This window comes from Coregonus lavaretus, assembly GCF_964263955.1.
Source record: "Coregonus lavaretus genome assembly, chromosome: 18".
Classification (NCBI taxonomy): domain Eukaryota; kingdom Metazoa; phylum Chordata; class Actinopteri; order Salmoniformes; family Salmonidae; genus Coregonus; species Coregonus lavaretus.
Genome location: NC_140005.1, coordinates 28,898,245 through 28,925,508, shown reverse-complemented (window position 1 = coordinate 28,925,508; position 27,264 = coordinate 28,898,245). Strand labels below are relative to the sequence as shown.

The 27,264-nt window shown below is 45.0% G+C and overlaps 1 protein-coding gene across 2 annotated transcripts; it reads right to left on the bottom strand.

Moving 5' to 3' along the window:
• Positions 1-736: 736 nt before the first annotated feature.
• Positions 737-27,258, bottom strand: LOC311146026 (phospholipase DDHD1-like). Of its 2 annotated transcripts, XM_084182467.1 has the most exons (14): positions 26,781-27,205; positions 25,179-25,358; positions 17,350-17,451; positions 12,543-12,671; positions 11,097-11,244; positions 4,855-4,964; positions 4,225-4,331; positions 3,847-4,109; positions 3,590-3,665; positions 3,311-3,460; positions 2,909-2,973; positions 2,638-2,810; positions 1,864-2,073; positions 737-1,558 (listed from the first exon to the last, which is right to left on the bottom strand). In XM_084182467.1, exons 1-14 carry the CDS (start codon positions 27,124-27,126, stop codon positions 1,377-1,379), a joined length of 2,241 nt encoding a protein of 746 aa, XP_084038593.1. In that variant the 5' UTR covers positions 27,127-27,205; the 3' UTR covers positions 737-1,376. The 2 variants fall into 2 exon arrangements, with proteins under 2 accessions (XP_084038593.1, XP_084038594.1); XM_084182468.1 differs by lacking the exon at positions 17,350-17,451 and having other exon boundaries at positions 26,781-27,258.
• Positions 27,259-27,264: the final 6 nt, after the last annotated feature.

The window sequence follows — 27,264 nt, the reverse complement described above, 5'->3', positions numbered from 1 at the left end:
TCACCTGTGTTTTGGTTAGATTGAAAAGTTGCTCTGTAACATAAAATGGAGGGTACATTTCAGAGCTCCATACAGGGACCTAACATTGCTTCTGGGTGACTAAAAGATAAACTAAATTACATTTAATGACAATAAGGTAAGTTACTGGTCAAGGCTGGCTATAGGCAAAATTACACTCACCATGCTTGACTTTCACATGGACGTATGTCTGTGTCACTTGAATGTCCTGCTAACATTGTGTGAACGTCATCTGAACATCAAGTGAAAGTCAAGCCGGTGTCACTCACTCTCTGGAGCCAAAGATGAGACGATCAAATGTACCTCAAAGAAAACAAAGTTTGCCACACAGCACCACTCAGTTACTAAAACCAAAGACATAAGGTAATGCTGTTATACGTCATCTAATCACTTTGTTGTATAAAAAAAACGAAAATTACATTTACAAAAATGGCTTTTTGCAGAACTTTGTGTGAGGATTATGCACACTACTGTCGATTGTTACTTCTTCGTAAAAGTCACTCGATGGTCAAATGGTAATGAAAAGAAGGAACACTAACTCGTACAGCATCCTCGTGGAATATCCGAATAAAAACCAGACAAGTTCGTCTCCCCCTTCTTTACATTTCTAAAACAAACTGTCGTATTATTTTCTTAGGGAAATATATTAACATTCTATTATAGAAATAACATTTAGACCCCTTTGAAAGTTGCATTGAGTTTGCTCAGACAGTAACATACGTTTTGAGACGAAGCTACACACATTTTATTTCCTTCATAAGTCTTTCCATTATTTGAGTGTACCAGTATCCAGCCCAAGTCCTTATCGATGGAAACTTAACTCAGGGTAAGAAGATACAGACCAGTGTGGGTGAGGGAGGTTACTGAGGGGTCCAGGATGGCTTGTGCGTCCCACAGCTCCATGGAGAGTCTGTGGAGGAGAGGCGAGCTTTGGGTTGGGCTGAACCATGGCTGCTACACATAGGGGGAGTAGGAGATTGGTACATCCGGGAGGGCAGCAGTTTCAGACAGAGACTGATCTTAAGAGGAAGAGGAGAACCCTTCGGTAGTGTGCAATGGAATCTCTGACATACTCGTTGGCGGCTGGACTGGCTGGGAGGATACATAGAGGATCCTACTCTGCCCCCATGCTTCACGGAGCATGCAATGGGACTGGTCATCACAGTGACAGGCAGGCTGCACCCCCTTAGGGGGCCATAATCCAATGTGTCACCCTTGGGTGAGTGTGTATCCATCCTAAACAGTGCGAAAGGAGGTCTGTGTGTTAGCATAAAAATAGTTAGAGAGAGTGGAGTAACAGAGGGTAATAAAGATGCTATGTGTGAGTGTGGACATGATAAGAGTCTCTCTCTGTGCGTTTACTCTGGGTCAGGACTGTCTGTGGCGTCTGGCACTTTGGCTTGCTTATATATGAACGTCAGTAGGAATAGCGCAATATCATGTGAGACCCAATAGGCTGTATGAGAGGTCACCGCAGACCAATAGCGGCTCTCCACAAGGCCCTCACGGAGTTCAAAGTCGATGCGGCGCTCCATTTCCACTGTAGAACAAAGAGACTCACTGTGAGAATACATTTTAGACTAACTACTGTGTACTGCATAGGCCTAACTACTACACATTCAAAAAGGGTACTTAACAGTTAATATGGACAGTGGCTTGCAACAGTCAAGCACTCTTATTGATGTGAATTAGCATGATGTATTCCTTCTCTCTTTTGGGGGGGGTTGAAAGGGGTGGGAGATATTACGAAAGGGCACTTGTTATTACATAGATTTCAATACAATTATTCCTGAAACTGTATTTTTAAAAACTCAAAACAATGGGTTGAAATGTAGCTGAACTAACCTGAATGGTCTATGAGGGTGGAGGGGGACTGGGACAAGGTGGACGACAGGCCGTAAGCTGATTGGCTGTCGATGGTCCTCTTCGGCTCCTCCCCCTCTGGGGTCCCGGCCTCGATGGCACAGGACACCCCGGAGGGCGCAGAGCGGGAGAACCGAGAGAACAGGATCCCTCCTATTCCCTTCCCTATACTGTTACCGATACTGGCCGCTCCTAGACACAGAGAGAGAGAGAGAGAGATAGAAAGAGAGAAACAGCAAAGGCTTAATTTTAGACACAGGTTGCGACAAAGGTGAGTGAAGTAGACCCAGTACTACAGCTCCGGTCTTTACATGCGCTCTCCACAAGATGGCAGTGTTACCAGTGTCATCTCCAATGATCAGTCAGGTGGGTCTGTGATAGAAATACTGTAGAGTGAGTCCAATAATAGATGTCAACTCCATCACAACATACTGGGTACATGCTGACGTACATTTAAATGGAACCACCAGCTTTGTCTGCTCAGGACATGTTGTGCTGTCTATGAATATCTGCTGTACAAATGACTGGATGTAAAATCTATGAGAACCTGCTGAGTGAGGTAATCTTACAATGAAGTTTAATTCTTTCCCTTCTAGCTTTGGACCACCCCGAGTTTGAATCTGCGTCATGTGCACAGGTTACGAAGGCACTCATACTTAAGAATTGAATGTCATTATAATGTGCATGCAACATGCATGGTGATTTGAGGCAACAAGGTTCTATAAAGAGGATCAACCAGATGACTGACAGACGCACCTAGTATGCTGGCCTTGCCCATGCTGGCGATGGACTCTCCATAGTATTTCCTGGCCAGGACAGGGGAGGTGGAGGGGCTGGGGATGCTATCTGTGTCCGACGTCGGGTCCTTCTGCGGGTTGATGAACGTGGGACGGATCTCATCGTACGGTGTGGGGTCTATAGCACTACACCTAGGAGAAGAAAAACACATGTCACTGTCCATACAGTAAGTAGTAGTTTCACAAGTTTATATGTAACATGAGAATGAATTAACTTTGTGAACTCTTACCAGTGTATCTGTGCAGGTGCAATGTTGCTGTAATGTTTAAGGATGAGGGGCTCCAGTCTGTAGGCCTGCAGGAGGGACAAACCAATCACACAGTCAGTCTAGCACCCGATCTTTCCTCTGGTCAGGAAAAATCCCTCGGTCTAATCATCCATAAGACGATCAAGGCTCAGAGGCAATGAGAGGTGAGGGGTAGGACAGGGCTATTCAAATTTGGCCCTCGAGGCTGGTTTTACACTTTTCCACTCTAAATCAAGGGACTGATTTAGAATGCAATCAACTACCCGGTAGAAACAACTACCCAATGTTTCAGCCCTCCAATACTGTAATAGAATAGCCCTGGTGAAGGGCATCTGTCGTGTCGTGTCGTGTCCTGTCTGTCTGTCTTGTCTGTCTGTGTCTCACCACGGGATCCGTGGGGTGGAAGATGTTGAAGAGCCTCTGGCAGATGGAGCGAGGCAGAATGTGGTCCTGTTCTCCACTGTTCCCTGGTCTAATCCCTCTCAGGGCCAGGAACACTGCCAGGGGAGAGCCCATACAGAAGAAGTTCTCCACCTGGGGAAGATGAGGAAATAGACACCATACTTCCTTCAAATCTTTGCTAGTCATCTTGTTACTTTCTTCCATTAACATCTTGAGTTCTGTGTCCTGGGTGATTTCTTTTGAGCAGTTAGCAGACTGTACCTTAAATTTAAGAGCAGGGGGTGCTAGCGGTTTGGAGGCTTCCAGGCCTTGAAGTTGATCCTCCAGCTCTCGTAACCTGAGGAGGAGAGGGGGGATTTGAGTAATACTGTTACTGTAGTATTCAGACCATTAACAAAACACTCACACCACACCTTCCTACAGACACCCTAGCTGTCTCTAGACACAGTCTAGATAGCCCTCTCAACCGTAACACAGACACCCATCCCATTCCTCCCATGACCCACCACCCTGCCTACCTGTTCCTGGTGAGCTGCAGCTGCTCCAGCAGGAGTCTCTCCTCGTAAGAGACCCATCTCAGGTCTAGCTCCTCCTCCAGCTCCTGGTGCTCCTGCAGACAGAACCTCACCGGGTCCCAGCCTGTCATGATGTCAAAGGTGATCACGCAGCCCAGGGAGTGAGACACGATGGACACCTTGCCCCCCTTCTCCTCAAACTCAGGGTTCCTCGAGCAGAACAGGGTGTAGAGGCGGTTCAGCTCCGACGTCAGGCCCTTGGTGATCTGGAGATAAAGAGAAGGTGAGAGGAGGGTGTTGTCAATTAACCAGGGCCAATACAGACGTCAAGTGAGATTTGAGGGCTTAAACCCACTGTGTGTGTGTGTGTTTCGGTCTCACCTCATCCCTGTACAAGGGGCTGGTGTAGTACATGATGTCCATGGCACTGCTGTTGAGCAGGTCTCTCAGTCCTCGCACCTTGTCTGGGGTGATGGAGTCCACTGTATCTGCAGGAAGACACACACGATTCAACCATCAATACCATCAAGATATATTTAAGTATTTCTTTATGGGAAAGCCTTTGTTTAGCCTCTATATTTTTACTAATCTATTACATTCAGATTAATAAATCACCTTCTATTCACTTGGCTAAAACAGTAAAGCTATAGAATACTATGTGCATCACAGACATATTAGGAAATTAGAGGGAGTAGGAGACAGCACAGCAGTAGTGTAGAGGACAGCACATGGAACACACACACACTTTGTTTTTCTATCCTTGTGGAGACCTAAAATTGATTTCTATTGAAAATCCTATTTTCCCTAACCCAAACCTAACTACCCTAATTCTAACCCTAACCCCTAAGTTTAAAATAGCCTTTGTCCTCGTGGGGACCTAAAGTCCCCACAAGGGAGAATTTTCCTTGTTTTACTATCCTTGTGTTAAGTCCCCACGAGGATAGAACAAGACCACATACAAACATACAACTCAGAACAGACACACAATACACACACAAGCCTTAACCTTACCCCCATCCAGTGCCAGTTTGGAGCGCCACTCTACAGGCAGGAACTCCACGTGCTCCTCTGTGTGCTCTGAAAAGTGCTTCTCCTCCATCTTCCTTACTGCCTCCCTTAGCCTGGACACACACACACAACATAATTGCTATGTGCATAAGGATTGTCTCTTGAGTGTCGGTCTTAAAAATTGTCATTCTCTAGCTAGCGTTTAATACATTTCCTAATGCTTTGTGAAATTTAAAAAAAATACACTAACAGATACAAACATACCAACATCAACACATTTCATCGCGAGCAATCATCCTCGCAGTAGGTTGTTACTGGTACGACATTACTGCTGGGTGAATGAATGGCTTTACAAAATGGTCCACACCAGGGAATCCTTTGTGCCTTGTGTTTGCTCTCCCTTTCACTTTTGACTGTGCATGTTTGAGAGGACTGACGTGCATCCATTTCATCACTCACTGACGCAGTCCATTCACTCACAATGGCTGCTAGCAGCCTACGTTAGCTTACTACGTTAGCTACACACAAAATTAGAGTGGCTGCTGTTGACATAACAGGGCGACCGGGGAGAGACTTTGGCCTTAAGGTGAAATGGTCTGTGACGCTGCCTAGTGCTAATGCAGTCTATCATGCAGTCTGTCTGGTGGGCTTTTATGTTTAGAGGCTAGGTCACCTATCGTTGGCAAGCAGAGTTTATCTCGAGTGGCTAACTGGTGAACGGGGTCGCAGTACTGGCTTTAATGGTATTAACACAAACCCCTTCTGACACATGAAGAGGATCATACCGAGAGGCTGTCCTTAATGCCCTGCCACTCAGAACAAGCAGTCATTATTCCTATTGGAGAGGAGAAGTATGGAAGAAGAGATAGGGGAAGAGAGAATTGAAGATACAGAAGAAGTGGGGTGGATGGCTGAGAGAAAGAAAGGAACGATGATGTCGATTGAAAGTGTTTGAGTGTTGCTTGAGAGTGAAACACAGCCAAGCCTCTAGAGAGAGTTCAATTGAAAAGGTAGAGAGAAAAAGGGAAGAGAGAGAGAACAGGAAGACAGATAGCTAGACGTGGCAGATCTTTCCTATTGAGGCTTGAGAGAAGGCCAATAGCCTGATCCTAGCAGTGTAGGGAATGAGGCTTACAGTTGGGGCTGGCCTGACTTGGTCTACTTTAGCTACCTGCTAAGCGTCCCTAAGCCCCTGGCAGAGAGAGGGACAGCACACTCTGTGTTACTATATAGGGCCGGCCTTGGGCAGTTGTGTTATTCCGGAACCTTCTAGACCACAGTGCCTTCGGAAAGTATTCAGACCCCTTTACTTTTTTTCACATTTTGTTACGTTACAGCCTTATTCTAAAATGGATTTTTGTTTAAAATCAGCAATCTACACACAATACCCCATAATGACAAAGTGAATAGGTTTAGACATTTTCGCTAGTTTATTAAAAAGTATTCAGACCCTTTGCTAGGAGACTCAAAATTGAGCTCAGGTGCATCCTGTTTCTATTGATCATCCTTGAGGATGTTTCTACAACTTGGAGTCCACATGTGGTAAATTCAATTTATTGGACATGATTTGGAAAGGCACACACCTGTCTATATAAAGGTCCCACAGTTGACAGTGCATGTCAGAGCAAAAACCAAGCCGTGAGGTCGAAGGAATTGTCCGTAGAGCTCCGAGACAGGATTGTGTCGAGGCACAGATCTGGGGAAGGGTACCAAAAAATGTCTGCAGCATTGACGGTCCCCAAGAACACAGTGGCCTCCATCATTCTTAAATGGAAGAAGTTTGGAACCACCAAGACTCTTCCTAGAGCTGGTCGCCTGGCCAAACTGAGCAATCAGGGGAGAAGGGCCTTGGTCAGGAAGGAGACCAAGAACCCGATGGTCACTCTGATAGAGCTCCAGAGTTCCTCTGTGGAGATGGGAGAACCTTCCAGAAGGACAACCATCTCTGCAGCACTCCACCAATCCGGCCTTTATGGTAGAGTGGCCAGACGGAAGCCACTCCTCAGTAAAAAGGCATATGACAGCCCGCTTGGAGTTTGCCAAAAGGCACCTAAAGACTCTCAGACCATGAGAAACAAGATTCTCTGGTCTGATGAAACCAAGATTGAACGGAGCAAAGTACAGAGATCCTTGATGAAAACCTGCTCCAGAGCGCTCAGGACTTCAGACTGGGGCAAAGGTTCACCTTCCAACAGGACAACGACCCTAAGCACACAGCCAAGACAACGCAGGAGTGGCTTCAGGACAAGTCTCTGAATGTCCTTGAGTGGCCCAGCTAGAGCCCGGACTTGAACCCGATCAAACATCTCTGGAGAGACCTGAAAATAGCTGTGCAGCGACGCTCCTCATCCAACCTGACAGAGTTTGAGAGGATTTGCAGAGAAGAATGGGAGAAACCCCCCAAATACAGGTGTGCCAAGCTTGCAGCGTCATACCCAAGAATACTTGAGGCTGTAATCGCTGCCAAAGGTGCTTCAACAAAGTACTGAGTAAAGGGTCTGAATACTTATGTAAATGTATATTTCAATTTTTTATTTTGAATAAATTAGCAAAAATGTCTAAAAACCAGTTTTTGCTTTGTCATTATGGGGTTGTGTGTGTAGATTGATGAGGGGGAAAAAAACAATTAAATCAATTTTAGAATAAGGCTGGAACCTAACAAAATGTCAAGGTCTGAATACTTTCCAAAGGCACTGTATATACAGAACTAGAGAGCTATAAGTAGGTCTGTCCTTTGTCTGGGTACCTAGAATAGGCCTTAAAAGTTGTAATCACACAGGACTGTAAGTACAGATTAATATTTATTGAAGTGCAAGAAAATACATAAATGCCAGCAGCATATTTTTTGTATTGTTTGAAAATGTCAACACAAATGCATCATCACTTAAATGACTCATAGAAAATACATTTATAAGAGTGTGAAATGCACTCCATTCAAAAAATCATTACCAGGTATTTAATGTCAGAAATGAATGATTAACTGTTGTGAGTCTTGTACAAGCAGGGTCTAATCCCAAAAAGTGTGTGTATGTGTGTCTCGTGCCCTGTCATTACCAGTCACCGCTAAAGAGATCATCTGGTCTCCTCACAGTAATCAAGTAAATCTCCTATTGAAAGTGTAAGGTCAGCCTTTTAAGAAAGCAGAACGCGAACGAGGGAGAACACAAAAGATAGAGATAGAGGGAAGGTAGAGATAGGGAAGGTGGAGAGAGAGGTGGAAAGAGAGAGTAGGTGGTAGAAGGCGAGCGAGAAATCAAAGATAGAGATGGAGAAGGGAGAAGACAAATGTGACCCACCACCTGGATACGGTCATATTTGAAATTGTTATTTTTTTTTTTACATTGGATAAAAGTAGAGACTCAGAGCTAGCAGTTGAGGAACAATGGGGAAGTAATTCTGCTTTGAAAGTTGCTAAACTTGTAACCCCACTTTTGAGAAAATGGCCCGTGAATGTTTTGGTACACCTACTGGAGAGCTCTTCTTTGTCTACACCCATTCAGCATTGTTCACACATTCTTAAGCCTTAGCCCCACCCATCTCTTTAAGGATTCACATGAGGCCATGTGCTTAACAGAGTGAATAAGGTAGTGTAGTAAACAACCAAAAATGTCAAGACTAAGAGTGAAAGTAGTAGCAAAAAGTAGTAGTAAAAATACACTATCTAGACCTTGGCCTATATCCTAATCTGACTTTGGTGCAGGTCATGTTGTTCTCCACATTACTGTCTCTGGTAAAAACACACTATATCAAATAAAATCAAAGTTTATTTGTCACATGCACAGGATACAGAAGGTGTAAACGGTACAGTGAAATGGTTACTTGCATAGTGGAGACTTTTGTTTAGACATGTAGCTAGCTAGCGAGCTAGCTAAAAAATTAACCATAATCCCAAATAATGCCGAATTCAAAACAATTGGGAACTCGAAAAAAACGAGCTCAGACTGGGAAAAATAGATTTGAACGGTCATGCAACTCGGAATTCGAACGCATGAACTCAGGCCTCTTTCTAGAGCTCCTACTTTCCGACATGAAGATCACTGACGTGATGATTTGACTTCGAACTTTTCAGAGTTCCCAGTTGTTTTCAACTCGGCAATACTACCATGCATAAATCTGCAGGTAGCTAAAGTGAAACAACTAGGTTCAATGTTAGCTAGCTAGCTAACATTAGGCTATAACTAGCAATGCAAATGGCCTTCTGAGATACGAATAATAAATTGTATTATTACAACACAGATCATACATGTAACGTTAGCTAGCGAGCCAGCCAGCTATCGTTAGCTAGCTAGCTAACAGTACGCTTTAACTTGCAATGAAAACAACTTTGACAAAATTAGAAATGTCTCACGTCTAATATCTGAAAATGAAGCTAGACTCTTACCCGTATACATAGTGAGGGAAAAAAGTATTTGATCCCCTGCTGATTTTGTACGTTTGCCCACTGACAAAGACATGATCAGTCTATAATTTTAATGGTAGGTTTACTTGAACAGTGAGAGACAGAATAACAAAACAAAAATACAGAAAAACGCATGTCAAAAATGTTAGAAATTGATTTGCATTTTAATGAGGGAAATAAGTATTTGACCCCCTCTCAATCAGAAAGATTTCTGGCTCCCAGGTGTCTTTTATACAGGTAACGAGCTGAGATTAGGAGCACACTCTTAAAGGGAGTGCTCCTAATCTCAGCTTGTTACCTGTATAAAAGACACCTGTCCACAGAAGCAATCAATCAGATTCCAAACTCTCCACCATGGCCAAGACCAAAGAGCTCTCCAAGGATGTCAGGGACAAGATTGTAGACCTACACAAGGCTGGAATGGGCTACAAGACCATCGCCAAGCAGCTTGGTGAGAAGGTGACAACAGTTGGTGCGATTATTCGCAAATGGAAGAAACACAAAATAACTGTCATTCTCCCTCGGCCTGGGGCTCCATGCAAGATCTCACCTCGTGGAGTTGCAATGATCAAAAGAACAGTGAGGAATCAGCCCAGAACTACACGGGAGGATCTTGTCAATGATCAAGGTAGCTGGGACCATAGTCACCAAGAAAACAATTGGTAACACACTACGCTGTGAAGGACTGAAATCCTGCAGCGCCCACAAGGTCCCCCTGCTCAAGAAAGCACATATACAGGCCCGTCTGAAGTTTGCCAATGAACATCTGAATGATTCAGAGGAGAACTGGGTGAAAGTGTTGTGGTCAGATGAGACCAAAATCGAGCTCTTTGGCATCAACTCAACTCGCCGTGTTTGGAGGAGGAGGAATGCTGCCTATGACCCCAAGAACACCATCCCCACCGTCAAACATGGAGGTGGAAACATTATGCTTTGGGGGTGTTTTTCTGCTAAGGGGACAGGACAACTTCACCGCATCAAAGGGACGATGGATGGGGCCATGTACCATCAAATCTTGGGTGAGAACCTCCTTCCCACAGCCAGTGCATTGAAAATGGGTCGTGGATGGGTATTCCAGCATGACAATGACCCAAAACACATGGCCAAGGCAACAAAGGAGTGGCTCAAGAAGAAGCACATTAAGGTCTTGGAGTGGCCTAGCCAGTCTCCAGACCTTAATCCCATAGAAAATATGTGGAGGGAGCTGAAGGTTCAAGTTGCCAAACGTCAGCCTCAAAACCTTAATGACTTGGAGAAGTTCTGCAAAGAGGAGTGGGACAAAATCCCTCCTGAGATGTGTGCAAACCTGGTGGCAAATTACAAGAAACGTCTGACCTCTGTGATTGCCAACAAGTACTAAGTCATGTTTTGCAGAGGGGTCAAATACTTATTTCCCTCATTAAAATGCAAATCAATGTATAACATTTTTGACATGCGTTTTTCTGGATTTATTTGTTGTTATTCTGTTTCTCACTGTTCAAATAAACCTACCATTAAAATGATAGACTGATCATGTCTTTGTCAGTGGGCAAACGTACAAAATCAGCAGGGGATCAAATACTTTTTTTCCTCACTGTACATAATCACACAGTATATCAAGCTGGCCCACAGTCTCTCCACACACAGTGGAAAAAACAACATGGCTATGTCCCAAATGGCCCACTGTTCCCTTTATAGCGCACTACTTTTGACCATGGTCAATAGGGCCATTTGGGATGCATACCATGTTATTTCATAGCCATAGATATACAGAGATCAACACATGACCCTCCACGATGTTGGCAGCACCATGTCGCCCAGTAGAATAACTATAATATGCACACACAGTAAACGAGAGAGCACTCACATGCCAGTGTTCTTGATGATGCGTCCTGTGTCCATCTTCTGTCCAATGCCGTGGACCACAAACACGATGTGTGTGGTCTGGGGGGGCTTGTCCTCCAAGGAGGCCTCCTCCACATAGCCCCGGTGGAGCCGTGTACCACTGCTGGAGGCTACAGAGGGGACAGGGGATGGAGACGGGGTTAACAGGCGGTGGAGAGGGGGACAGCGTCACGAAAATATCAACATACTGGGTGGCTGCACATTGCCCAACAAATTCCAACAATGTTTTGCTCATCAGCATTTGTTCGCTTGTGTTCAATATGAGTAAAATCTTGATTCATGATTAAGACTTGATAGCCTCAATCGTGAAATTACATTTCACAGAGGCTACAATGAATTGACCACACAACATGCATATGGTTATGAACATCCTAGGCCATCCTATATTTTAAAGTAGCAATAAGGTGACTGAGTTTACAGGGGCAGTAGGAAACTCTAGGCCTCCCGCTCTGTCTGTGGCTCAGGCTGCATGTGTGGCCTTGTTCAGAGCTGGCTTCCTGTGCTAACACTACTCTACACCAGGGTTCTCAAACTATTTGGGGTCGGGATCCCCTTTTGTGATAGTAAATTAATCAGGGACCCCCTCAATCAGAACACAACTCGAGTGAGATAAAAAATAGCATACAAGGAGTTTTACTATGACTTCGGCAGTGCATGGCCGGACTAACCAAGTCTCGGGCCCTGAGAAGGAACAATTTAAAGGCCCGCATTCTGTCATGGGGCAGAGATTTTTTGTTGTTGCAGCTTTAAAGCTAATATCCTGCAATTCTACACATTTTGCCATGAGGCAGAGAGAAAACATTGCAGTTTTAAAGCTTAAATTACAGTGCATTTATGAAAGAAAAATATATATATAATAGGGGGAATATGAAAAGTATTGAGTTGCAAAAATGTATAACTGGTAGAGTACAGTGGATACCAATATCCCTGTGAGCCTCCCAGGCCCATGTCACCCAGGGTTAAAAACATACATTGTCGATTAATAATATTATATTGTATTACACCCTCTAAACTTAATCCACAGATCCCTTGTCCCTTTTTGTAACATTTTATTTGTATCTGGCCGCGGACCCCTCAGGGGTCTGCTGACCCCACTTTGAGAACCCCAGCTCTACACACTAGGGAAATAGGATTTGCTGCTTGCTGTCTGGCCGGCACAGCACTAAGGAGATTTCCAGCGGCAGTGGATTTGTGTGTGTCAGTCAGAAGAGATTGAGAACTCATGCCAGATCCACCTCTTAATCTCCTCCGACTGGGGATGAAAATATGGAGCTGGCTGCTTACACCTCTCCAATCCCCACAAGTGGCCGAGGAGGTTGTGGCTAGCTAGAGGTTGACTTGATATTGGGGTGGTGAAGGGGAGGAGGGGTTCAACAGAAAAGTGGGCAGTCAGTCAGTGACCTCTAACCTTTGGAGAAGCCCAGTTTCTGGGTGACAGTGCGGGCGATCTTGGATGTGGTGGCATCGCTGTAGAGGTAGACCTCGTCCACACTGTGCCAGTCCACGTGGGTACGACTCAATTTCAAACTGTGGACAGCTGCAGAGGGGGAAGAGAGAGAGGGAGGGTTAGAGAAGTAGGAAAGGGAGGAAGGGGAAAAAATGGAGGAAGAAGGGATGAAGAAATTGGAAAGAAATGAAGCGGGAATGAGAGGTGAGAGCAAGCAGAAAAAGGACAAGAGGAAAGATGAACGAATGCAGGGAGAGAGACAGAAAGTACACATCAAAATTGTGATTTACAAATTCCTAATTTTACATCCAACTCAACAAGGAGAAAGTTTGGTCTAGTCTAGCGCTCGATCAAATACAGACTAGGGCATTGATCTGCAGAGCGTCACTTGAGAACCAGAAAATAACATATTGAAGAAGCACACAGGTTCACAAAGTCTGCATATTTCAACTCTTACCCGCCCATTGATTGCTTGGGTGTCATTGACTGTTTACAGTAGATTGTGAGATAATATTGTACCACACAATTGCCAATTGGGTCTCTATGGTAAGCTCGATCACCACTGTGGATGGGCTATACAGAGGACTATATTAGATTTCAGCATCTTTATCCTAGTGGGCAACAGCAACAGGGCAAGTAAGAGTGAAAACATGAACGATAAATGAAACCGGTTGACTGGGGTGAGCCGGTCACATTGAGGTTTGATTGCCACTTCAGACGTACTGTATGGTACAGTACGTGAAGAGGTGACAGGGTACTTCGGCATTGGTCCAGACCAAACCCTGCGGTGCTTAGAGCCAATCAGGAGGGATTAAAAGGACAGCGTTCAAGAGTCCAGGACAAAAGGATTCCTAGGAGAGGTGGACATTAAAAGACGTCCTCCAGCGTTTTAAAAAACGTTTACTGTTGAAAAGTGATATCCCAAGTACAAATACAGTAAAGTACACACACTAAAGGGTTAAAAATATATACACTGCTCAAAAAATAAAGGGAACACTTAAACAACACATCCTAGATCTGAATGAATGAAATAATCTTAATAAATACTTTTTTCTTTACATAGTTGAAAGTGCTGACAACAAAATCACACAAAAATTATCAATGGAAATCAAATGTATCAACCCATGGAGGTCTGGATTTGGAGTCACCCTCAAAATTAAAGTGGAAAACCACACTACAGGCTGATCCAACTTTGATGTAATGTCCTTAAAACAAGTCAAAATGAGGCTCAGTAGTGTGTGTGTGGCCTCCACGTGCCTGTATGACCTCCCTACAACGCCTGGGCATGCTCCTGATGAGGTGGCGGATGGTCTCCTGAGGGATCTCCTCCCAGACCTGGACTAAAGCATCCGCCAACTCCTGGACAGTCTGTGGTGCAACGTGGCGTTGGTGGATGGAGCGAGACATGATGTCCCAGATGTGCTCAATTGGATTCAGGTCTGGGGAACGGGCGGGCCAGTCCATAGCATCAATGCCTTCCTCTTGCAGGAACTGCTGACACACTCCAGCCACATGAGGTCTAGCATTGTCTTGCATTAGGAAGAACCCAGGGCCAACCGCACCAGCATATGGTCTCACAAGGGGTCTGAGGATCTCATCTCGGTACCTAATGGCAGTCAGGCTACCTCTGGCGAGCACATGGAGGGCTGTGCGGCCCCCCAAAGAAATGCCACCCCACACCATGACTGACCCACCGCCAAACCGGTCATGCTGGAGGATGTTGCAGGCAGCAGAACGTTCTCCACGGCGTCTCCAGACTCTGTCACGTCTGTCACATGTGCTCAGTGTGAACCTGCTTTCATCTGTGAAGAGCACAGGGCGCCAGTGGCGAATTTTCCAATCTTGGTGTTCTCTGGCAAATGCCAAACGTCCTGCACGGTGTTGGGCTGTAAGCACAACCACCACCTGTGGACGTCGGGCCCTCATACCACCCTCATGGAGTCTGTTTCTGACCGTTTGAGCAGACACATGCACATTTGTGGCCTGCTGGAGGTCATTTTGCAGGGCTCACGCTGGTATCACTCTGTCTCCAGAGCACTCGCTCCTGTCCAGATTACTGCTGGTGCATTAGCTTGTTAATGCTCTGCAAACACTCAGCAGGTGTTCAGCAAACTATTAACTAATGCAGTCAGTTTAGTCCAATCTACAGAGTAGGGGACATCAAAGCCTGAAATCAGCTCTTCTTCCCTTCCTTCCCCCTCGTTCTCTTCATCTTTCCACCTCCTAATAGGAGGCATCTGAGAAAAGGGTTGTAGAACCAACAGGGGAGAATAGAACAGTGTTTCTGTGAGTCACATTGTGGAGGGGTAAAGCAGGGCGTCCCTGTTCTAATCTCATCAGCGAAGTGAGGATTGAGGAGCAGTCATGGATGCTCCGGTTGATCAGTCTCCATTCAGGGCCCCTCAGAGGCCTAATGATCCAAAATGGCTTAATGGAATGACAAGCAGGAGCTCAGGAGTTAACCCATGAAGAAGAAGCTGTGTTAGCTGGTGGACCGATTGGAATTGGTTTCCATTTAGGAGATGTAACCCATTGGGGCTTAAGAGAGGAGGGATGTGTAGAAGGGATGGGACTGAATCCCAACCAAGAAGCTTTAGACAAAGTAAAAAGAAAACTCAATCCAGTCGATGGTCATAAGAATTTATTGCATTGGAAGACCTGAGGGTAAAGATTTTTCAGTATTGCAGAACTTTTCACCGGGTTAGAGTAGCACGTTTTCATTTATCATTGGAAATCACTTGGGATAACACGCATGCTTCACAACAAGTATCACACAAAGATAGGGATCAATTCCACTTCAATTCAGCCGATTCAGGAGGTGAATTTATATGGAATTGACAACCATCACTATACCACACTACTGTACATCATCTTACTACAGTACTCTACAGAAGCGGCGGCGGGCAGCAGGGATAGAATGATCCGTTCTAATGACCGGAGAAGTACAGTAGGGAAAGACAGAACCTCACCACTTAGCCTACACCTACTCTGAGTCCACTGTAAAATATGATGTCTTGAGGAGACAGGAGGTACTCAGTCTTCCCCATTAGCCAGCCATAGGAATAAATAAATCATGGCTGACTGGGTAGGGAATGAGGAAGGTGCTCATGTTGCCAAATGAGAAGGGAAATGAGATGGACAAGCTTCTCAGAGACAGCATCCTGTTTTACAGTGGATCCCAGGCCAGGGCAAGGCAGAGCAGAGCAGGGCAGCGAGGGGAAGAGGGGGAAGCCTGGATCAAAGCACACCAGAGGATCTAACAGTCAGCCACAGAGAGGTTAAGAGGTTTACATGGGAGGCTTTCCAACTATGCCCCGGAGAGCAAGGGAGGACGAGGGAAGAGGGAGAAAAAGTTGTAGATAGATTTAGAGACCGTGTGAGAGACCAAGAGCTATAACTAGAGTGAGAGAGAAAGACAGAGAGAAAGACAAGAGAGCGAGAGAGAGCCTCTTGTAGCTTTGTTCCTGAGGTAGGGCATTATGCCACTAAACAAGGGCAAAGCTCCTTTCCTCAAATTAATTACTGTCGTGTTAAAACAGTGTTATTGTTAGGATGCTAGCTCAGAGCAGTATTGTCTCTAAATTGGCATGGGAGAGTTAGTGTGACAATTACAAGCAATGCCTAACTAGGGTCTGCCAAACATCTTAGATATGTTCCTAGCCTCTGAAGGGTTCAACACCATGTAGAGAGCCACAGAGGGAGTACACTACTCTCAATGCTAGGACACTAGGGTCACATTCATTAAGCACGAAATGGTAGAGAATGTTTTGTGCCTGCTGAATGCAACCCAGGTCTTTCCAGGTTACCGGATTGCAACCTACTGTGTGTGTATACTGGGGTTAGTTTAACTGAAGTGTGGCCCTAGGGCAGGGGTCGGCAACAGTCGGACAGTGGGCCAAAACCGGCCCGCGAGTGATCCAGCCCCCCACAGTTCTTTGAAAGGGGGGGATTTTAGTTTTTGGTCAAAAGACAAATCATGAATTCAGCTAAGAATGAGTTTAATTGAGGAAATCTGTTCCCAAGTACTCCTACTAATAAAATAAAAAAATTGTCCCTCGGCTGAATCTAGTTGCCTACCCCTACTCTAGGGTGCTGAAGACAGTGCAGAGACTCCTATTGCCAGCAATAGAGGAGCAGAGTTATTCCATCCATTGAGGCAATGCTGGAGCTCACAGTGCAGACTGCAGAGCACAGAGTGTGCTATGGGGGCCTGAATGGTGCCTCTCATCTCTAAAAGAGCTTTGTTCATTCTCTTCAGAGCTGTGGTGGTGATAGGGGAGGTTCATTAAGATGTGATCACGCCGCTAGAGGGAACGAGAGGCGGAGAAGGGGAGGCTTTTTGGAGAACCAGCTTATTGAGCTCAGATCCATCGTTTTCCTATTTGGATTTAGAGAGAATGGAAGGATGTTACTAGCTAAATGACTCTCCACTTACTTAGCTCTACCACCACTAACAGACAGACCGGAGCAAGACTTGCAGGTATCCTCCAAAAGTCCAGAAAGCAGTAGCAGTACTAGTGACATACTCTTGGACACAGAAAGGGGGACATTCTAATGACTAGGCCCAGTTTAAACTAAAGGAGTGAGGAGGAGTCTAATCTAGATCCAGTTCTACTAGAGCGGGTTGGGGTGTCTAACTGGGCTTAGTTCTAGGGAGAGCTCAAAAGGGTGAGCAAAGATCTAGTTCAATCAAGACCTAAGATCTAGAGGGGAGAGGGAGTATAGCAGATATAATGTAGGAGATTTAAAAAAGGCTGGCGTACAGTACCTGAGCAGCGCTTGCGCTTGAGACATTTAGTTGTAGCACTCGGCTGATATCCACTCCATTTGAACAGAAAGGGGAGGTAGAAAGGGGGCAGGTGGGAGAGAACTAACAACCAAGAGAGAGTGAGTAAAAGACATGACGTTGGCGTTTTGTCACAAAGGGCTACCCACTGCCATCACTGTTACACTGGGGTGTTTGTCAAGCAGCGCTGCGATCAGGTAGCCACCCTGGGTCTTGTGTGTGTATAGTACAGAACACTAGCTGTTGGTTAGAAGCTGTTGGCTAGTATTCGCATCTGAAAATGTCACAGAATTGAGCATTAGTAAAAGTTCAAAAATTATTTAAAAAATAATTAATTAGGAAAAATGTATGAAGCGTATAGCCTAACCATTAATACATTTTGCTGAATTTCATTAGCGTCGTTCAACTGACAAGCAAAGTTCTTCATTTGAATAAAACCTGTCCCTATGTCTATATAAACATGGCTCTTCATTGTTGTGGCTTAATTAACGTGTCAATATTTGCTGTTGCACACAATCTTGAGCTGAGAGGGACCATTGAAACCCAATTGCAGCGCTGTTTGACATATGCCCAAGATGACAGAGGTAGCACCTGAATCCTACTTAACAACATGTAAAAACCTTATTCTTGTTTTACTGCCTTTAGGGTACTCAGTGTGGACTATATCATGTGCTGGTAATGAACAGATAGTTTTGTATAAAATAATTTAATAACATTAGAATTATGACTGTTTGCCTCCGACCAAATGGTTGGTCAATGGAGGCTACATGACAATGATATATGACATAACATATAGTGATATAGGGGTATATGGTTGTACAGTACTTTCAGCCAGCTATCTATCATTCATCTTGTCAAACAGGTTGAGTACAAATTGCAAAACAACGTTCTAACATCAAATTTAAAGTATGCGCCTGAAAAAATATTGGAGGGCTAACAGCTTAATATTTTAAGAGGATTTCACAACGATCCAAAGTGAGTGGGCCTCCTACAGAGCAGTTTCTTAGAAGTAGCCTGCCTTACAGCTTTTTTCCCCTTGCTCATGTTTTCAATCTAAAAAACTAAGGAGCTTAATTATTTTAGTGGGTCAGAAAAACTTCAGGGAAGGATATCCATTCCTGAGAACAGAGGCGAGAACCATTTCTGAGAACAGAGGAGGAAGTTGCCCTCTAAGATATTTCCTAAAGGCCAAGCAACCGCTCTCTCCTTCCCACACACTGGCCATACAGTAAGTCTCCCTCTCTCTCTCAGCTATCAAGCAACCAGGGTTTCATTTAGAGACATGTCTTTCCATTAGACCAGTGTGTCAGACTTGATGTCATCACATAGCCTATGGCTGTAGTCAGCCTGTGCAGTGACAAGGACATTGGGACTCAGTCTGAGCCCTGTCCTAAAAGGACCAGTCACGCTGAATCAGATAACATGACCTAGGCCTTGCCCTGCGGCAGAGCTCTGTTTGTGGACCTTACTGTTGGAGGGGAGTAATGGCCTTAGCTGATTGAGCTGTGGGCTGAGTTTATGTTTAACGAGTGTTAGTCAACACGAGGGTGTTCCTATTAAACCATAAGAAACCTGAGCCGGGAGCTCAGCTGGCCATAAAGGTATTATGCTGTGCTGTGACTGCTTTATATTTCAAATTTACTCACAGCTATAAATAGGCTGTGATAGGTCCATCAAGAATACCCAGTCGCAAGCAAGTTGTCGAGGGGTAGTTGTATTTGGATAATAGCAAGACTTTAGGATAACGTTGGTGTATTGGAATGTAAAATAATCTCAAATCAGTCAAGCAGAATAACTATGGATGTGGACATGGTATTGAGAGGTCTCCTATCCTTTCAGGCATTTGATTAACAAATGAATGTGGATCTCCATTCCGGATTGGGATATAATTATACCATTTGAGCTGAGGTTAGGACCGAGAAATCAGACTTGCAAATGACAGCAGTGCTTTCCTCAGCTGGGCTGGGATTGGGTGGGGGGGTGAAAGCTGCTGATTGTGCCATTGTTGCCAGGACAGGCTGGGAGAGAGGAAGAGATAGATAGAAAGAGGGAGACCAAGAGAGACAGGGGGAGAGAGAGAGAGAGATAGAGAGGAGAGAAAGAGGGATAAAGAGAGAGAAAGATAGTTATATAGAGAGAGATAGAGAAAGAAATGACTGTACTACCTTACGCCGCCCACTGAGGGTCTGGAGACAGACACATGAATCAGCTGATCCATCTGGGACCACATCATATCCATACAACAGTGGCAAGAAACAAATAAGCTTTATCCTGCTTAACTTACTGTCTTGGATATCCTGCTTACTGATGTATATTACTGAATCATTAAAATTTCTACTAATGCAGCATTAATACACCTCAACATGGGGGCCCCTCAGGGGTGTGTGCTCAGTCCCCTCCTGTACTCCCTGTTCACCCATGACTGCATGGCCAGGCACGACTCCAACACCATCATTAAGTTTGCCGACGACACAACAGTGGTAGGCCTGATCACCGACAACGATGAGACAGCCTATAGGGAGGAGGTCAGAGACCTGGCCGGGTGGTGCCAGGATAACAACCACTCCCTCAACGTGACCAAGACAAAGGAGATGATTTTGGACTACAGGGGAAAAAAAGAGGACTGAGCACGCCCCCATTCTCATCGACGGGGCTGTAGTGGAACAGGTTGAGATGGTCCAAACACACCAAGACAGTCGTGAAGAGGGCACGACAAAGCCTATTCCCCCTCAGGAGACTGAAAAGATTTGGCATGGGTCTTCAGATCCTCAAAAAGTTCTACAGCTGCACCATCGACAGCATCCTGACTGGTTGCATCACCACCTGGTATGGCAACTGCTCGGCCTCCGACCGCAAGGCACTACAGAGGGTAGTGCGTACGGCCCAATACATCACTGGGGGCAAGCTTCCTGCCATCCAGGACCTCTATACCAGGCGGTGTCAGAGGAAGGCCCTCAAAATTGTCAAAGACTCCAGCCACCCTAGTCATAGACTGTTCTCTCTGCTACCGCATGGCAAGCGGTACCGGAGTGCCAAGTCTAGGTCCAAAAGACTTCTCAACAGCTTCTACCCCCAAGCTATAAGACTCCTGAACAGCTAATCATGGCTACCCAAACTATTTGCAGTGCACACCCACCCCCACCCCATCTTTTTACGCTGCTGCTACTCTGTTAATTATTTATGCATAGTCACTTTAACTCTACCCACATGTACATATTACCTCAACAAGCCGGTGCCACCGCACATTGACTCGGCACCGGTACCCCACCTGTATATAGACTCCCTACTGTTATATGTTTTACTTCTGCTCTTTTTTTCTCTCAACACTTTTTGTTGTTGTTTTATTTTACTTTTTTATTAAGAAATAAATGCATTGTTGGTTAAGGGCTGTAAGTAAGCATTTCACGGTAATGTCTACACCTGTTGTATTCGGCGCATGTGGCAAATAAAATTTGATTTGACTTGTTTTCTGAACTGAAGATGGCTTGTGTGCACGTAATTATAGGCTATGCTTGGGTTTAGAGATTCAATGCTGTACATTTCTGGATGTTGTCAATTGGAGATAATATGGCAGTGTTATGGAGTATAGAGAGATTGCATTTTGACATGGCCTGCTCTGAGCTTGTTTTGGCCTATATATATATTGAATCAAGGTCCATTGGTGTGGATTTCTCTGTTTGAGCTAGAGCACCATAAACATCTCAAATGGAATGACGTTCCAAATTTCACATTGGATTAGAGCTTGTCTACTCCGCTGGGAGCTTTGAATTTAATCGCCCAGGAAAAAGACCAGCACAGCAGATTGCTACAGTTACAGTATCTGGTCTAGCTATTGAAAGCGTAGCGAATATGTATGCTAAATGTAAATGTCATAGTGTGCCATGACAATTGTCCTGGGTTGTAGACTAGAGCTGTGACTAGTGATGGAGGAAGAAAATCTATACAGTTACATATCGGGATATTACTTTTGACAATATATCGTATCACTTTGACAATATCGCAATATCATTTATTTTGCTAGTTGGCTGTACCTGCAGCCTACTAACTCACTCCACTATTTTTCCTTCATAGCTTGTTCTCCATCTTCTTTTCTCATGGCCCTCTCTTGTCCCTCTGCAGCAGACATATGGTGAGCAATATGTTTGGAACATCGAATCACAAAATCACAGTATCGAATCGCAATACATATAGAATTTATTGTGAGAATCGCAATACATATCGTATCGGCACCTAAGTATTGTAATAATATTGTATTGTGAGGTCCCTGGCAATTCCCAGCCCTAGCTGTGACATGACATTATGTGATGTTATGACCTGTGTGTGTTGTTGACACATTACCTTTGCCCTGATGCTCCAGGAGCCTGACGGACTGAAGTACTCCCCACCGTCATGAGCCCTGGCCTAGCCTCTAGCCAGCCCACATGCAAATCTCTCTACTGGTTCAAACGCCTTCAAAACACACCCATATGATAGATTCTCACATCAGTACACAGTCCCTTCACACACACACACACTCGCATCTCTCTGTTGCCATCATCACCCACCACTCCAACACAGACAGACACACATGCAGGCATATACCCACAGTAAACACACATCTACCAGAGATTATGACATACACAGCACAGTGAGCACACAGTCTAAGTGACACAAACCCAGTGCATGTTTAAACAGAAGGTCTGACAAACAAAAGGTGTAATGGGTCCGCACTCAAAAAGATGTCACATTAAGCTTACTTCAGGCCTCCTAAAACCTGAGAGGGGAGCCAACAGGGGGCCTCTTGCTATTAACACCCTGCTCCTTAAATGGTGTAATCACAGTGAGAGGGTCATGGAGCCCCAATGGGACTTTTCTCTGGAGGTGCAATCTCAGTCACACTGCATGGAGCAACTCTGTTCCCAAGTTTCCACTTCTGTGTGTATGTGTGTGTGTGTGTGTGTGTGAGAGAGAGCGCGTGCGACAGTGCAGTGCGTACAGGCCTACAGTATCAAATATTTGTTTGCCAAACACTCTCATAGTGATACTTTGTACATTCTTTCTTCCTCTGAGAGGAACTTCCAAGCCAGACTGGCAAGTAAGACAGACTCTCTGTATTCTGTGAATCAGCCTATTGCCAGCTTCAGTAGCTGCCGAAATCATCAGTAAACCCTCCACAGTACAGCTGCCATGTGGGCCACCATCTGTGGCAACTGTCAATTTCCATCCTCAAATTAGGCACCAACGGCAGCCATTAACTACAAATGAAGTGGCAAATTGTCACTCTTTGCCACAGAAGCCTGATGAGGAATGAGGAACCTTTTTTGACTGACAAAGCAGCAGTAACCAAAGGCAGGAGAGGACAGAGCCCTCGTTCTGCCTGCATTATGATGATCTCATGCCTACATAACATGCCTGCAAGCCACACCACTTGCTTTCTGCTCCATTAGGCTTTGAGCTGGCTGCTGGGGTTTCAGGGTGAGAAAGAGGGAGGGAGGGGTGAGAGAAAGAGGGAGAGGGTGAGAGAAAGAGGGAGAAGGGGAGGAAGGGTGAGCGGGTGAGAGAGAAAGACGCAGAGAGTTGAGGGAGAACGATGGGGGGAGGAGAGGAAAGGAGAGGGAAAGAAGGAGAGCGAGAGGGTAATGCAGTATTGTGGAGGGGGTAACAGATGGGCACTCTCACTTTACTAGCTGGGTGCTCTGCCATATATGACAATGACTTCAAATAAAATCCCAAGTTCAATAACATCGAACATTTAATACAAAAAGATGTCACTTCATTTCACCTTTTTATTTTAGTCCGGGCAGGCTTACACGTTTCGGAAGTTATGCCTTCATCAGGGCATCCGATTCGGTAAGCTACTGTATATGGTACAATAGACTCACTGTTCAGGGGTGTCATTTTCAAGTGTTAATTGGCTTTTGCAAAATGTGTGAACAGATAACTTCGAAGTGAATCCTTGAATGAATGAATTCATTAAATGTGGTGAAATGTTAGAACAGAACAGTTTTGTATTCTGTCGAAGAGGTGACTCAAAACTGAAATTATGGGATGTGGCAGTGCTTCCAGAGGGGGATTTGGTGTGTGTTTATATTTGTGTATATGGCTGTGTGAGAAAGAGAGGGATAGATGGAGAGAGTGAGAGAAAGAGAGAGGGGGGGGTGGAGAAGATTGAGATTGATTGATTGTGTGTGGGGTTTGGTTTTACTATCCTTGTGGGGACCAGAAGTCCTCCCAAGGATAGTAAAACAAGGAAAATCCGGACAAGTGGAGACATTTCGCCGGTCGCCACAAGGAATAATGCTTTTTTAGGCTTAGGGTTTAGGTTTACAATTCGGGTTAGAGTTACAGTTAGTGTTAGGTTTAAGGGAAAATAGGATTTTGAATGGGAATCAATTGTTTGGTCCTGACAAGGATAGTAGAGAGTGAGTGAGTGGAGAGAGGCAACGACCTCTGTCTTTCCACCCAGTTCATGTCTGTGACTAAGTTTGAGTGGCGTAGCTAGTACCGGGCAGGCGCTTGAGAGAACAGTGCATTACCGTGGCGATAAGGCAACCTCCAGTAGCCAGCCAGTCTACTGATGACTATACAGAGCAGGGAACCATTCAAGGACTAAACTTATTTTGATTACCAGTGAGTCAGAGCAAGTCATGATCATTTACAATGGGAGGTTAATCACTGTGTGCAAACTGTTATGGTCCAATTCAGAGTGCCATACACTGAGGAGATGGCGCTGGCCTTGGTTGGTAGGAAAGCAGCACTTGTTCTCAGTTCGAGATAGAAGTTGTCTTCAAGCTTAGCTTTGATGTGTCAGATGATTTCTCACACATACAGCACACACACCAACACTGGTGGCATTTGCCCTATCTCACACAGACAAACACAAAGGCAAGCATACAGGTGACATTTTCCTTCCCTCTCTCGTACACATTTGTGACATTCTCCCTCACATACACAATAACATTCACACACACACACACAATCTCTCCTGGTGACATACTGATTTAATACCGTTGGTATCGAAACTCATTCACACACCCTCACATTCATCACAGAAGAAGCAGCCATCTCACAGGGCTGAAGACTGCATTCAGGAGGGGATTGCTGACTGAAAGATTCCATTTGTCATTTGTTTTCTGAGTGCTCCAACAAGCTATTCCTGAAACGAAGTGCTGTCTGCGCCTTGCATGAAAAACACACTTTTACCTATAATACACTCTGGGTTAACACAATACAATCAACAGCCTCATAAAGACAAACTGGTATTTTTCCCCTAGCTGGTCTACAGGGAGATCCTGATAGCTAATACGTTATGGTTTATGAGTCCCAACAACACTTTTCAGTTCTGATAAGGGGGCTAAGGTAAATAAATGTAATGGGAGTGGGTGTTATTTTTAATGGAGTCCATAACTAACCCAGACACCATCTACAGAGAACCCCATTTGACAGCTGCTATCACACTGCATTATGTATTAGTTCTTTATAGATAAGTACCTTTCTGGAATTATCAGGTTAGTAGTGATTGAGCTGGCAGAACTTCACAGATGAAGATTGTGAGAGAGCATGGCTACAGCACTGGTATCCAACCCTGGTCCTGGAGAACTAGCTGATTCAGCTAATCAACAAATCATCAAGACGTGGTTAGTGGAATCAGCCGTTTCAGTTCTGCTCTGGAGCAAAAGCTTGCCCAGACTGTAGCTCTCCAGGACTAGGGTTGGAGACAACTGGTATTCAGTCTTTAGATTCATGCATTATATACTTGATATAGGCCTACACTTGATAAATATTAATTTAGGCCTAAACCACATCTCCCACAAGCCCCGGTGTTCTCTCACCATCTTTGCTGTCGACTGTCTTGGCCACCACAGAGTCAGAGTCGAAGCTGTCCTGCATCTGTTGCCCAAGGAAACGGGTCAGGTGTTCCACCTCGATGAGGTCACTCTCGTCCTCCTCCAATGGGATCCAGGTGCCGTCGATGAACCACTGGCCCCTCATGACAGGGATGCTCTCCTGCTCTGAGGGTGGGAGAGAGAATGGAGCAGGGGGTAGTTAGAGAGACAGATTTACAAAGCAATCCATTTTTTTTCTTTCAACGTTTCCCCTTGATTGTTTTCTAGACGGGAGAACAAAATGCTAGGGTAATCAAAGACAAAAATGAGTAGCGTAGCATGAGCCAGCAGGTAACAACTCTATGTGTGTGGTGCTGACACAGCACGCAACCCATAAAGCTAGGCATTGGCAATCTCAGTGGAGTGTGGAGGGAGGCCAAAGTTGATTACAGAACTGATTAGTTTAGAATTAGTAGTAGTTGGTGAGAGCATGACTACAACACTTCATTGTGTAATGTGTGCTTCTATCTAATGGCACAGAGCTTGGGTGTGACTATTCATACAAACAGGTAGTAACCAACACATGCCTAAGCAGCACTATCTATAGTATAGAGCAGCAAAGACAGAAAACACCTATTACGGAATCACTTTTACAGTAGCCTACATTTGTATTCAGGTTACATTTATCATTGGATGTGGTGCAGAGAGTACAGATGTAGGATAATGAAAATACCAATGGATCCTTAGAAATGTCTTACTCAACAAAACACTCTAGTGAAAGAAGATATGTGCCTAGGCTAGCTCATGCATGTCAAACAGTGATATTACTGGCCCAAACAGTCACAGAGCCTCAAACTGACTACAACATCTAGCTGGAAGATCCTAGGAAACCAACTGTCACTGTGTTGCCTCTAGGTGAACTCAGCCAGTTAGCCATGCATCCCTTCAGGGAAAATGAAATATCTGTCTGGCTTGCTCAAGTAATCCAGGGCTCTATAGCAACCAGGTCTATCACCATGGCTGGCTTTCTTGGAAATCTCCATGAATTAGTTGGCACAGTCCAGATACATTCAATGGAGGCAGTGCCCGGGATGGTGGCTAGACTAATAATAGGCCACTTTTGTCGGTTTGTGATAGGTGGCACAGATAAACTTTCGGTTCATTAGGTTGCTGAAATGCGATGGTTCTGACTCTATTCCGGATTGTGACTATATATGTGGCCTATATTTGTACATTAAAGCATATTGTAGACAGAGGCAGATTGCATAGGAGACATGAATGAGCGATGGCGACACCATGCCATGCGACCTCTGATCTCGTGAGTGCATACGAGTTATTCTCTGTAGTGACCTGGTAGTGACTTGTCCATGCAGTCTGCAGCCTCTCATTGGAGAGATACGCAGCAGGAATTAAGACCAGAGATTATCGGCACCACTCAACATCTGGCACTGAGGCGTTTGCTTGCCAGTGGCAGATGAATAGCACTTTGCAACATGGGTAGATGTCGACTAAAATACTTTAAAGAATAACCCTCTTGTAAGCAAAACAAATTAGACATGAATGCTGGGTATATAAGGAGTAAAGAGGATGCTTCCTATTGATACTTACGATTCCAATACACAGGATAGCATTCTCTGTCTTTGACATCCACCTCATACAGCCCACCCCTGACACATACAGCCTCTACGTTGATGTTTATTGAATCAAGGTCTCTTTCGTATGTGGAGTCTGTTCTCTCCATCGAACCCCTGTCCCTATGAACCCTAGTTCTCTGCTCCGGCACTGGTCCAGCTCGCTCGATTTCGTTCGACCCCCCTGTTCGCTCCACTCCGTTCGACCCCCCAGTTGTCGCTTCCACCCCGCTTGCATTCTCTTCCTCATACCCTTCATCCATGCCCAAAGAGCCTTGGCGCTTGGTCGTGCCAGGGTTCAGTTCGCAGAATTTACGGAACATTACCTCAATTTTCAAAGAGTCGTGTCCAATGAAAGGCTTCCACGTTTTTTTGTCCTCTTTGTAAAACCATCGCACTTCTTCGGGTCCCAATTCTGTGACAACCTCGTTATACCGGTTCCTTGAACTACTGGACCGAGT